The 13,528-nt window shown below is 52.8% G+C and overlaps 1 protein-coding gene across 2 annotated transcripts in view; it reads right to left on the bottom strand.

Annotated features, from left to right (window-relative positions):
- Nucleotides 1–13,528, bottom strand: part of pdlim2 (PDZ and LIM domain 2 (mystique)) — a 29,450-nt gene that overhangs the window by 12,642 nt on the left and 3,280 nt on the right. For both annotated transcript variants that reach the window (XM_067227987.1, XM_067227988.1), the window contains exons 2-6: nt 10,974–11,100; nt 8,894–9,045; nt 5,174–5,243; nt 4,005–4,156; nt 3,267–3,336 (exon numbers count right to left, since the gene is read on the bottom strand). In XM_067227987.1, coding sequence (XP_067084088.1) covers nt 3,267–3,336; nt 4,005–4,156; nt 5,174–5,243; nt 8,894–9,045; nt 10,974–11,069 — 540 coding nt within the window. In that variant the 5' untranslated portion in view covers nt 11,070–11,100. The remainder of the gene's footprint in view (nt 1–3,266; nt 3,337–4,004; nt 4,157–5,173; nt 5,244–8,893; nt 9,046–10,973; nt 11,101–13,528) is intronic.

The raw sequence follows: 13,528 nt of genomic DNA, 5'->3' as shown, positions 1-13,528 counted from the left end.
GGATCCCGTTTGCGGTCACTTCCTGATGTTGGAAACAGACATCCCGATTCCTCCAGAGTCCTGGAGGCGGCCGGACGCTCGCCGGTCTCGGCTTCGGGTCCCTGGGATCTGGGCCGGGCTCCAGACCTGTTCTCCTAGGGAGGAGGCTAGACCGCCCCCCCCCACCAAGACCCCAGGGCCTGGAGAGACCAGAGCAGCTGGAGGGGCGGGGCTACGGCTCAGGTGCTAGAGCCGGTCTTTACCCACCGAGGTCTGGGGTCTTGATCAAGCCAAGTGGCTGTCCCTGAATAGGTCACACTAGACTGCGCAGATAAAGGGGAGGAGTCTTCTGGAAACCGCCGACACAGGAGTTCCAGTGTTCCGTGTGTGACGTCTGGTGCCGTCGGCTACACTCCCAGTTTCCGCACGCACCTACATAAGGGGCTTCTGGGTCTGGTACAATGGCTGCCCCTGTCCTGGGGCTACTGGGAGTCTATGGGGAGGGGTGGGGGGGATGGCTTAAGTACAGTTTGGGAATGACAGAGGGCCTCACTAGTGTCCCACTGCCCTGCGCCGACCCCTCCATGCCCATCTCTCCCCCGCACACAAGGACAGGCCTTGTGAGGCCGGAGAGGAAAGCAAACACCAGCCTCCGAGAGCTCCCTGCCGTCACTGACGCTATTGTCCGAGGCTTTTTCTCAGGATATCAAACACCCTGCTAAACGTGGGGGGGGGGGGGGGGGGGGGGTCTCCACGCATCCCACTCCACTCCACTCAGGAGGGACTAAAAACAGGAACGGGGGGGAGAAGCCTTTTAGGAGGCTTTTCAGGTCAGGGCTGATCACCTGATACAGCAGAGCTCGGCACCTCTCAGCCAGGACAGAGGGTCTTGTCAGAGGGGCCGGGGCCCCCCGGGGGCCCTGCGGGCATGCTGGCCTCACTGAGCCGCTATGTTCCTGCCAGCCAGAGCAGCACAACACGCCCGAGTGTCCAGGGCGGGACTCTTCCCAGCCCCTCCCCCTGCCTCTCTCTCTCTCCCTCTCTCTCAAAGGCCTCCACTCACTAATCCCCCACTGCCGGGGAGGGAGGCCTGTCTCCCCTTTCAAATGGAGGAGACCTCCACTGGAGGAAGGGGGCCTGGCCAAGAGCCCTCTCCTCTCTCCCCCCCGCTGGCCCTGGAACCTGGTCAACAGAGAGGAGCTAGGCTGGGCAGGACAAGGAGACCCATGATGATGAGCCTCAGCTGAACCTGAGAGGATAGGGAGGAGCTGATGGCCTCACTGGGCTGTAAAACTTCCAGGTCAAGCTGCAAGAATACGTAGAATCTATACTAGACGCACAAATTGTATCCGCTGTACACCAGCCTGAAGAACATAACCATGTAGAGTACAGTGGGAAACTCCTCTCATCAGAAACGTACAAGAGCGAGTAAGTCTCGTTTCCATTTTAAAGCCACTCGATGAACGGCGTTAAAGGAAGACAACAGTGGGAGTTGATACTGGAGAGGAGCGAGACAGCAGGAATGCGATGTCCCCCAGAGGGGCTGCGAGAGAAGGATCTGGAGTCCAACTCGAGATGAAAAATGAGGGGAAAGAGGGGTGAGCGGATCTTAAAAATGACAGAAAAACGGGGGAGGGGGGGGGGAACAGAATCCTTCCCCTCCACCCCCCAGAACCCCCTCAGAGATCTGAAGGGAAGCTTCCAAGCCTTTTGGCCCACCTGCCTCCATAAACACCACAAGCACGTAAAGTTCTCCGCAGACGAAACCAGCTGTGACGGATGAGCGTGAAGTTCCGTGCGCTTCGTGGAGCCCGCTCGATGAAAGCCTCTCGTCCCTCGAGAAGGACCCTCGAGGCGGTCGCTCCATCGTCTGCCCGGCGGCGGGGGGGCGTCCCGAACACTGATAGAACTTCAAAAAGATTCACACTGAACGTCTCATGAACCCCCTCGCGTTTTGCAAAAGATCCATCTGCCCAGACATCTAAATCGGAGAGCTCGTTCATGTCGACACAAAGACATCCTCAGGCACCAACAGCCCCTCGCCCCCCCCACCCCCTCCTTAAAACAACCTAAGGAAGGGAGATGACATGCCATGAGCAGATATTGCTTCTTAAATCACGCTGAACAGAAAGGAGGAATGTTCTAGAAAGAATGCCGCTTGTCAAGACCAGATTTGTTTTGATTGGTGCATCTTCCCCCCCCCCCCCCCCTTCTCCTCAGCTTGGGGGGGGGGAGTTTACAAGTTAACAAGACCAAAGAACACACAAAATACTTGACCGTCAACTGGAATTACGGCAGCCGGTCGGAGAAGGTTTTCAGGAACATCGTGTCTGGGATCGGCTCCTGGGGATTTGTTTGGTTAAAAAAAGAAAGGAAAACCATTCCTATGAGCCACACATCCCCTCACGGAGCCTGAGATATGTTCTGCATCACAACGAGAACACAGTATCCCAGAACTGATCAGCCATGTCAGTCTGCCTGGGTAGACGTTAGCCTTCCCCAGATAAAGAGCTTGTATGTTATGAAGTTCAGACCTCAGGCCAAAAGGGCCGTATTTATCTAACTCCATGTAACGTCCGCAGAACCGCTAGAATGACTGGAATTCCTTCTGCCATTAAAAGGTCTCGTGTGTTTTTTCCTGCTCTTTCGGCTCCCATGTTGTGTCTTCTGTGGGACCCGCGCTTGGGACTGGAGCAGTTAGACATACTTCAAATATCTCCCAACGAACTTTCCCACAACATTCTCTCTTCTTAACTCACTGAAGTTGTTCCAGACGCCTTCACCCACCCACCCACCCACCCACCCCCACCTCCCATCCTCTTCTTCGTTTTGTTACTGGAACATTAAATAAGCGTAGCTCAACTCCAGCAGATATCAAGCGATAACCCCCAACCTCCTTGCTTCATTGCAATGACAGACAACACACAAGAAGGGCTTAGGATAATGAGACACTCTGCGAGCAGACCACGAAAAGGTCAAGGCCTTCGTTTAGTAGGGAGCTAATCATGCCCTCTTCCTCACAGCAACCTGGGTCCAAACTATTTCCAGACTGCTTCAATTGAAATGTCAGATATTTTAAACGGTAACCTTTGAGTTTATACACACACTCCCCGCGTGGAAAAAAATTATTGAAAGAACTTTGGCTTCCTGTGTTTGTAGTGCGTGACATTCACACAGTATTAGAAGGGGAAACCCTCAACCAGACTCCAGCATTTCCAGCTGTTAGGTTGGAAAGGCCCTGGCTTTGTGCTACAGCAGCACATCCTTCATCAGCGAGATCTGGTTACCTGTGACAGGGGTCTGGAAAACCTGTGGCTGGGGAGCTTTTCCTCTGGAGACCACGAACGGAGCAGGATGCTGGGAAAGGGAGACACAGGGGGACACAACGGTAAGTGTTGGTCTGCTGACTCATGCACCGGGCTCGTGGTCATCTGTGATAACCGACGAGTCATTGCTTCCTATCTAAACACGGCATCGTTCACTCCATTGCCTTTCATGATCGATAGAAAACACGTGCTCTAAAAACGGACCGTGCCAGTGACGTTGTAGTGCAAACAAAACATCTCAAACAGGACTGCAGGCTGAGGTTGCAGGTGAATTTGCAGCCGGGTTCACAAGTTTGAACTGTGACCCACAAAAGTGGGCCTGCAGACTACCAGATTGGGCCCTTTGACAAGAGCCGTGAATGTTCCAGCCGGGCCTTTTGTCGGAGTGAATGAGAAGGCTGGAATGTGATATCCTGTGCGTATCCTTTGTTACAGCAGCACAATCACATGGCTCCATTTTCGGTCTGGTACTCATCTACCCATTCACCCTGGGCCTGTTTAGGACTGGAGAAACAACTTAGTGCAAAAGGCGTGTTTCGGGCCTTTATACCAGAAAGCCCAACATACCAGAGGAAAATGCTCAATTAAAACTCGGAATGAGCTCCAGGTTTCCTTCTCCCGAGTGTCATGTGTTTATCAAAGCTTTCCAAGTCTGAACTTTAGGGCTTAGTGGGCGTGCCTCTCTCCTCAGTGGCGTACCTCTTGTTGTTGACGGGGGTGAGGGAGTCCCTCTGGCCGTCGGGGCTGGCTGGAGGCTCTGGGGAGTACGGCCCTGGGGACATGGAGGCAGGACTGGAGATGGAGTACTCTCTGTAGTTCTGGTTCTCATCTCTGCTCACCAGCACTGCCTCCTGCCCAGAGAAACCATAAACAAGGGGTTATCAAAGAATACCGCTCAAGAAACAGTTGACAGCATGAAGAAGAAGAAAAAAAAAAAAAGATGACATGATCGCATTCCTGGAATGATTTAGGTTTAAGCTGAAGGCTTTATTATTAAACATCCTACAGCGTGTCACTTCCTGAAAAGGAAGCTCGTGAGAAACATTCTTGATGGGAGAGTACAACACGGCGGAGCGCTCATGCGAGGCCTGCTTGTCCTACAGCAACACCCGGTTCTGGAGATCAGGTATTTAATATCCCCGTGTTGCCTGATGACAGGGCCCCCATCTCCGCCCCTGGCCCTGGGCAGCAGGCCTGCCAGGGGGACCTGGCCCCTGGGACACACCTGCAGCAGGTTAGACACAGGAACCCAACGCTGATTTACAGCCTTCTCTTCTTCCTCTACCGTCTTCCTCTCTCTGTCCCTAGGTCTCAAAGCCTCCCCACTATCACTAGAATCAGCCATGGGGTTTCATTCCTGCTCGTCGTGACCCGTCGTAAATCTCTGATAAGCAGACGGCCCGTGTGATGGGAATGAGAAGCAGACTCGGAGCTGACAAGTGCCTCTTGGGTCTAATACCGACCTTTCGAAAACTCGCATGAAGAAGCACGGTACAGATATGACATCATCTCGCGCAGCCTTATGAGATTGAGAGTGTGAACACAGGATGTGAAGATCATGTTCCCTCCCTCTCAACCCTGTGGATTGTGTGGCGTGTCTACGATAGGCCTGGACCTCAAAGTCACTCACTATTAAACCACTAGCCAACACAAAAGACAAATCGACCCCCTCGTCATTAATGAGGGACCAAAGGGAGACATGGGGAGTCAAAACTGTCCCTTGAAGATGGCGGATGGTGGGTTTGACGAGTGCTGGCGGGGTCTGGTGCTGAAGGTCGCGTTCGGTGGGAGGTCAGAGGTCATATGGGTGAAAGCGCAGAAGCCTTGTGCATAGGTAGCAGACGGAAACCACGACAACCAGAACTGACCTGGAAGCGTCCAGTGAGTTGCTCTGGGGTGGTCATGCCATTGGTCTGTCCGGGGCTGGGTAGTTCTGGTCTGGAAGGGAAAACAGGTTGTTACAACTGTAATACACCGTAGCAATAATACAAATGATACACTGCAAAAACTGTACATCTGTTTCAAATGAATGGATCGTTATTGGGCTTCGGCAGACCTTGATAACAACCACTGACTTGAATTAGGTGTGTCGGAGCAGGGAAACATCTCAAACATACAGGACAGTGGCCCCCGAGGACCAGGGTTGGAGACCACTGCTCCAGAGTACCTCTCCAGTAAGGACATGACCTGGGACCGACTGACACACAGCAGCTCAAGGCGGTCAAATAAACGCTGTTGAAAGCACAAGGACGCAAAAGACAGAACCGAATCCAGCAGATATGCACTTTAAGGTCCAAGGGATTGTTGAACATGGAACTTTGTAGGGGGTGAGCAAGCCAAAAAACACCACTTTAGACATTTCTGAACTTCAAAAGACAGAGACTGAGGTCAACTTCTGGAACATACTGATTCAAACCAGCCAGATCTGCAGACTGGATAAAGGTATTGATAACATGTTCTAATGTAGCGTCTACCATTATTAAATGACATATGTCAAGAATAAAATGTTGATTTGGTGAACTTATAACAACTTTAAGGATATTCAGTAAGTGCCAGAGGTCTACAGTTAAGTTCGTGTGAGGCTTTGCGTGTAGTCTGACTGCTTCATGGATTCTCCTCCTTTTCTGACAGTTTGCAGACTTAATTTTTGGTTTCCCCTGATGTTTCCCTCAAGCCGAAGCATTGTCAGTTCCAACCCCCGACACCCCATCTTAAAGAATCACTGCAGTCGACAGCTTGCTACCAGCTAATGGCTTGGAAACGGGAAGTTCGAAACAACTTTCTTAACAGAGCCATGCCTTTTCAGCTCTCTCGCCGCCATTTCTCCCTTAAATAAAAACACACACACAGACTGTGTGCGCGGTTCCATCACTGAGGTCTAACGGAAAAATGTGAGGGGCATTGGAGCCAACACAAACAAACGCCGGTTGCCCTTCTCCAGTGCTGGGTCTGGAGGTGGGGTGGGGGGGGGGGGGGGTGAGGGGACCGGGGGGGGGGGGGGGGGGGTGCCGGAGGGGGGCCCCTCTGCCTCTCACCCTCAGCTGAGCTCAGTGTAATGAAGCTCACAGGAAAGGACCTGGATGCCTGTGGTCAATCGCCCAGAAACACACCTACCTCCCTGGCCACGGTTGCTACAGTCTGCTACGGCTTCTCCTGAAAGGCTCGCGTGCACACAGGGCCGCCACGGGCAGAGACAGGATGTGATCTGTGACCTCTGTTCTTCTCGACAGTTTTACAGTCCTGTGTTGCGGTTTCACGTCTTTATTTCGAACGAAATAAATCCCTGCCCCGTGTGAACATGGATGCTGAATACTGTGCAGAGAGGAGAAAGTTACTTTCCTCAGACAATAAGAGTCATTCTGGGTTAACTACTGCCCGTGTGTGACATGTTTGACCTTTGACCTCTGTGCTGAGGCAGACAGATGATTTAGTGCAGGGTGAAGGCACTAGCCGTTGCCATAAAGCACAGAGAGGTGAAAACTATCCCATCACCTCCGCCTGAGCAGAGCGGGGAGGGAGAACATAAATTAGGTATTCAACGTGTGAGGTGTGACCACACCTCACGCGGTCTCAAAAGACAAAGATTTCGCACCCAAAAAGTCATGTATATTTTAGTAGCAATAACCAACATGACATTCCGGTTATTCACTTCTAGCATTGTTCGGTTGCGCCATGCCCCTTTGCAAGAGAGTCATGCAGAACAATGGCGCCCTGCCACACTACAGCTGATCCGTGTTGGGTGGTGTTTCAGGGAGTTGGAGAGCTGTTCTGTTCAGCATCCCTAGCTACAGAGGAGCATGTGAAGACCGAGAGAGAGAGAGAGAGAGAGAGAGAGAGAGAGAGAGAGAGAGGAGGGGAAGGGGGACAGCCTGGCACTCTCTGGCCAGCATGACATCATAGCCAACGGGTCAGCAAACAATGGAGTAAGCCCAGATGCAGCTGGGAGCGCCGACTCGGATGGTGCTAAGCTCCGGACGAAAACACTGACAAACAAAAATGTCCCCAGTCTGGTCGGGGGCGGGGCTCCCAGGGCTGGAACGGGCTCTGCTGGTATCGGCGGCCGAGCCTTTATGTCCGGCAACACGGCCTTCGCCAAACCAACTCCCTTTTCCGAGGGCAGAGGGAGGCCGGTGTGGGTGCCGACCAGAGCCACACTGCTGCAGCGTCGGTGGAAACACACGACCACAGAGCTATGACTAACCAGGGGACTGGGAGAGAGAGCACAAGACCTGCAGCAGCTGGGCCCATCAGGAGGCGTGATGCAGAGCATGAGAGCTGCCTGGAGACTAGCTGGAGAAGATAGCATCTACAGTAGATGTCATCCTCTCCAGCTAGAGGACTACTGTCCTCTACAGAAAGTTCCAGAGTGCTGCAGAACACCCCCTCACGTCTGGGCTCCAGCCCCTCACGTCTGGGCTCCAGCCCCTCACGTCTGGGCTCCAGCCCCTCACGTCTGGGCTCCAGCCCCTCACGTCTGGGCTCCAGCCCCTCACGTCTGGGCTCCAGCCCCTCACGTCTGGGCTTCAGCCCCTCACGTCTGGGCTCCAGCCCCTCACGTCTGGGCTCCACCCCCTCACGTCTGGGCTCCACCCCCTCACGTCTGGGCTCCACCCCCTCACGTCTGGGCTCCACCCCCTCACGTCTGGGCTCCACCCCCTCACGTCTGGGCTCCACCCCCTCACGTCTGGGCTCCACCCCCTCACGTCTGGGCTCCACCTCCCCCACCCCCCCCAAGTAGAGCAGAGGGGATGGGGATGTGTCGGGGAGAGAGAGGCTGCCAGACTGCCAGGCTAGATGGGTGGATGGGCTACACAGTACCATTGTCTTGGACAGGGAGGCACGGTGCTGTTTCTGGCCAGGAAGGAGACATGAGGTCAACAGGGAAAAATTCACTCACATGGACCTGGGGCATGGAAGTGAGGAAGTGTGTGAGTGAGTGAGAGAGAGAGAAAGGAGAAAGACGAAGAGAGCACAAGAGAAAGCAAGCAAAGAGAGATTGAAAATGGCAGAGGAAACACAGGACAATCTAGCACCAGTTCCTCACCATGAAAACTAAAACAATCTGAACCCATTCTCTAACATCCAAACAAGAAAATCCTCATAAAACTGATTGTTTAATGGAACAAACAGATGGAACAAAAACTGCATCCTGGCTAGTTCTATGACCAGCTGGTGTTTCCCCAAACTGAGATCATGGCCCTTTAAAAGAGATCTGGGTGTTGAGGTACTGCAAGTGGAAAGATGGTAAGAGAGTTAGAGGCTGTGATGATTGTGGACCTGGAACAAACCATGAGCAATCAGGCACTTGTGAGCTGGAGAGGGCATTGATGTGGTTCCCCTTCACAGACTGGCAGGAACATCAGAAGTTGAAGTGTGGTGGATCATGGGTGTTTACACGGCCGACCTGTGCATGCAGACGCTTTGTACACGAGCAAAACACACTTCTGCACACGTGTGCATGCATGCACACACACGGCAGAGTCGGGACCTACCTCTCCACCCACCACAAACACACACGGCAGAGCGGGGCCCTACCTCTCCACCACACAAACACAGACACACTCACACACGGCAGAGCCGGGCCCTACCTCTCCACCGCCAGCTGCAGCTGGGTCTTGGAGTTCTTGATCTTGTTCTGGGCCTCCACGTTCAGCATGTCGGACGTGTTCTCCCCGTTGATCTCCAGGATGACGTCACCAGGCCGCAGGGACGCCTGCTCCGCCTTGCTGCCCTGGTTGACCTGTGGGTCAGAGGGTCAGGCTGCGGTTACACCCGGCGGATCTACTGTACACACACACCATACTACACAGGGTTAAGTTCATGGACGCCTGCATGTCAACAGAGTGGAGCACGCAGAGTAGCAGAGTTACTGGCAGGCTGGGAAGAGATTATCAACATGGCAAGTACATACAATTGTGCAATGGGATGAGATTCAACAGGTAACTTATTTACCGTGTCTTTGAGCATGAAAAAGCATGACACCAGTATGACAAACGAAGATGACCTGAACACAAGAGGGATGACAGGTGATTAGAGAATCCACCGTCGGCTCTTAGGTTCCGTTCCAGCTCCTTATCGGGCTCATCTGGGAAACGCTCGCGTTGCGTAACGAGTACAAAGTAAACATCGACACAGGCTGCCTGACCACACCTCAAGGTCAAACTGCGTTAGGAGGCGACCAAACGGAGGGAACCAAAACACACACACACACACACACAGCAACTCTCTCAGGCACATAACACGCCGACAAACAAAACGTGACCCCAAGTGAGGTCGCCGACTCCGCAGAACTGAGCCGTTTTGAGCAGCGCCCGACAACAAGTCGACACCACAATTAAAAACAGACATAAAAACATAAACCCAGCGGAGGAAACGCGACAACCCCAACCCACGCAGACGAAGAACGCCGCTTCCCACACCTCGGGAAAGAACATGGCTGCATGAGAACAGCAGTCAACAGCCTGTTTGTCCGCGTCCCAAAGCGAACGGGCAGAGGTGCCGTGTCTGTGGGCTCCATTCAAGTGGCAATCGAGCGTTGCTAGGGAAACCCACAATAGTGCGTGCCTTTTGCGCCACGCCTGACTACACGGAAACTAAGGGCTGAGTTCTACCCAGGGGGCTTTGCCCCGCAGAAGCCAGGAGCGAGATCTCTTTCTGGAGGGAAGAAGGGGCATCCATGTTGTTTTAGGTGCCAAGAGCCAACGACTTCAGCCCGGCCCAGAGCTCCATAGATGCACAGCCCCACAGAGCAGGGGGTGGGGAGGTGGGGGTGAGGAGGTGGGGGGGTGAGGAGGTGGGGGGGTGAGGAGGTGGGGGGGTGAGGAGGTGGGGGGGTGAGGAGGTGGGGGTGAGGAGGTGGGGAGATGGGGGGGTGAGGAGGGGAGGTGGGGGTGAGGAGGTAGACATGCTGGTGTTCACTTCCCCTCTCTGAGGTGAGGTTTCCCTCCCGGCAGGAAGGTCTGTCCCTGGCTGAGATCTGACACGGGAAGGCATGCTGGCTTTGTTGACGACGTACTCCCCTTGTGATAAATGGGTGTTCCAGCTCCTTCTACCGAGAGTCGCCGTTTTACTAGGGCTAAAAACCAGACAGCCTTCTATAATTATCGCGGGCTATCAAAGTAGACTCACAGAAACTACAGCCCAGTATCTACTGTAGACAACACGAGGTGGAGTCTGGTCGTCTGGTGGTCAGCCCTGGTCCTCAGGGCCCCCTGTCCTGCATGTCCAGGCGGAGGCCCAGAGGTCAGGCTGCCCGAGTTTCCTGGCCGTGTTTACGGAGCTCTCTCTGTGATAATGTCTAGCCCTCTGTTTCTCCTTCCTCTTCCTTTACAACAGGCTTGGTAAAAATCATGAAAATATCAAACAAGGAATGCGTGCACACACACACACACACACACACACACACCTTCATGTACACAAACAATGGGCCGACACCACCCCCTTCTCCAACTGTAATCACTTGTTTTCATCCTGATATAGCGTGCTTTTAAATCCAACCGGACTGGATACAGTCGTCAAGGAAATAGGAAGGCCACAAGACACAAACAAAAGACAGTTAAGCCCGGAGACTCAGGAAGTGAAGTTGGCATGGCGGCTCGCTGCTGGAAGTGCTGAGACAATAACCAGGAGGACAGTGTCAGTAGGAGGAGAGCGCTCGTTAGTGGTTACCTTGGATACCGTTATCGCCTTCTTGAAGTCCCTTCCTCCATATATTCTGAAGCCCCAAGGAGACGGACCAATCAGGTTCACTGTCAGCGCCATCATGTGACCGGAGGTCGCCGCCCACTCCCAAGCTCTGTAAACGGAGAGGGAAAGTTTGTGAATGATTGTGTGTGTGTGTGTGTGTGTGTGTGTGTGTGTACTGTCCATATGTCATGTGATTCTGCAGTCCCTGCACATGTCAGGTGAGTTAATGTTTTAGGTGGGAAATGTTGTCCCTTGCACAGAACGCCTTTAATCTCCTTCTTGACAGAAATCTCTCTGACACATTCAGAACGACCACATGCAACAGCACTGGCTAGGATGTGAAACCAGAGTCACATGACCAACATTGCTGAAGAGCTTTCAAACCAACAGTTTCATTAGATCCAAATGTCCTCTCAGGAGAAAAAAACTAACATAAAAAAAACATGGTTAGGCAGGACGGCAAATCAAACGGTTTTGTTGTTTCCAATAAATCTGTAATTAGGGTTTCAGTTTTCCAAATGGCTTTTTATGGTCTTTTCCTTCTTCTTTTTGAATCACAAGACGTTTATGAAAGGCTGGGACAGCCAGTTGTGTAAATCTACAGCAAGTCAGCCTGGTACAGTACATTTACATTTACATTTTAGTCATTTATCAGACGCTCTTATCCAGAGCGACTTACAGTAAGTACAGGGACATTCCCCCGAGGCAAGCAGGGTGAAGTGCCTTGCCCAAGGACACAACGTCAGTTGGCATGACCGGGAATCGAACTGGCAACCTTCGGATTACTAGCCCGATTCCCTAACCGCTCAGCCACCTGACTCCCTCGCCTTCATCATAAGCAGACAGGAGGGGCTGTTCATCACCTGAGACAGCCCTCCCGATCCACACAGCCCTCCTGATGCTGTGCTGAGAGGATGGACACACACACACACACACACAGGTACACACACACACGCACACACACACAGGCACTGTGTGGAACTGCTTCACATGCAGGCACTACTTATAGTGGCCCTCCCTTCCTTCCTCCCTCCCCCCTTACCCCCTCTCTCTCTCACACACACACTCCCATCCTCGCTCATTCCCTCCCCCCCTCCCTACGCTGGCCCAGTTGAGGCGTTGCTGTCCGTACGTCCGTACATTCCACAAGTGTTTGGGCCGAGCAACACAAACCCAGCCAGTCATTAGCAGACTCAGACAATTAGCGGGGTTACAGGGATCACCGTCATTAAGGCCTGCTAATTGCCCTGGACCTCGAGTGAGAAAACAACATGGCCTGATTGTTGTTGAGCATCTTGTTGTCACAGGGAACCATCAGCCCCCAAAAAATCCCAGACATAAAATACAAAAAAGAATAAAATATTAAACTGCTGGGCCAAAGCCTCAAGTCACAGGCATCAGAAACCAGGCTGGGTACTAATTCTCTGTTTGTACGCCTCCCGTTATCACTTTGGAGCTTTGAGTTTAGGCAACACAAGGCCATTTAAGGCGAGAGTGAGCTGACTATCTGTAATAGTCCCGGGTGTTTGTGGTGATTACTGTGAGGACTGGAGCGCTGTAGGTGGCAGGTATTGCATGGGAGAATCCACACACGAGAAGTATCTGACATTGCAAAAGTATTTAGTTCGATGAGACAATCAATTAAACCCAGCTGACAGGAGTGTCTCATTATATTTACATTTAGTCATTTAGCAGACTCTCTTATCCAGAGCGACTTACAGTAAGTACAGGGACATTCCCCCCCGAGGCAAGTAGGGTGAAGTGCCTTGCCCAAGGACACAACGTCATTTGGCAGAGCCAGGAATCGAACCAGCAACCTTCTGATTACTAGCCCGATTCCCTAACCGCTCAGCCACCTGACTCCCCTCCTATATGTGTCGTTCCCTCTATGTAAAAACAGAGACAACAATGACCTGGACACTGGATTCTATTCTGGTGACATCTCTGCCTATTGTTGTCACGGCAGCAGAGTCCCACACGCCCACACAACAGCGAGCGATCCTAGTCACAAAGTCACCCATCTGGCTGGCGTCATGCCACTGTGCAGGTAAGCAGAAAAGCAGCCCTGGAGAACCCAGAACAGAGGGCCGCTCTGTGGCTCTCCATTTCAGCCGACCGGCGATGGAGCACGCACCACAGCCATTTGTCTCACCTGACATTTTTACTGTGGTATCACTCAGTGTAACCTTTTTGGTGGGGAGCGTGCGGAGACACAGGGGCAGTGTGCCGTTTACTTTATGGGGGTTCCAGACGTGACTGAAACTAGGAGGAGTTTGTTAACTGTGGAGGAAGCGATCGAGGCAGACTTCCACTTCAGAAGAGTGGAGATTGCATTTCTAGACCGTGTTTCTAAATGAGGCATGATCGGTCTCTGGGGAGAACCTTCCCACTGTCACATATCCTTGCTCCACATAAAGAGGCCCTTGGGCCTTGTCATGTCTGTAAGAGATCCATCCTCCTAGTAGGAGAGGCGCGCGCGTTCTCGCAAGAGAGAGAGAGAGAGAGGCAGAGAGAGAGGCAGAGAGAGAGAGAGAGAG

Source organism: Osmerus mordax, chromosome 24, assembly GCF_038355195.1.
Source record: "Osmerus mordax isolate fOsmMor3 chromosome 24, fOsmMor3.pri, whole genome shotgun sequence".
Classification (NCBI taxonomy): Eukaryota; Metazoa; Chordata; class Actinopteri; order Osmeriformes; family Osmeridae; genus Osmerus; species Osmerus mordax.
Note: the sequence above shows the minus strand (reverse complement) of the source record. Positions and strands in the feature narration are given on the sequence as shown.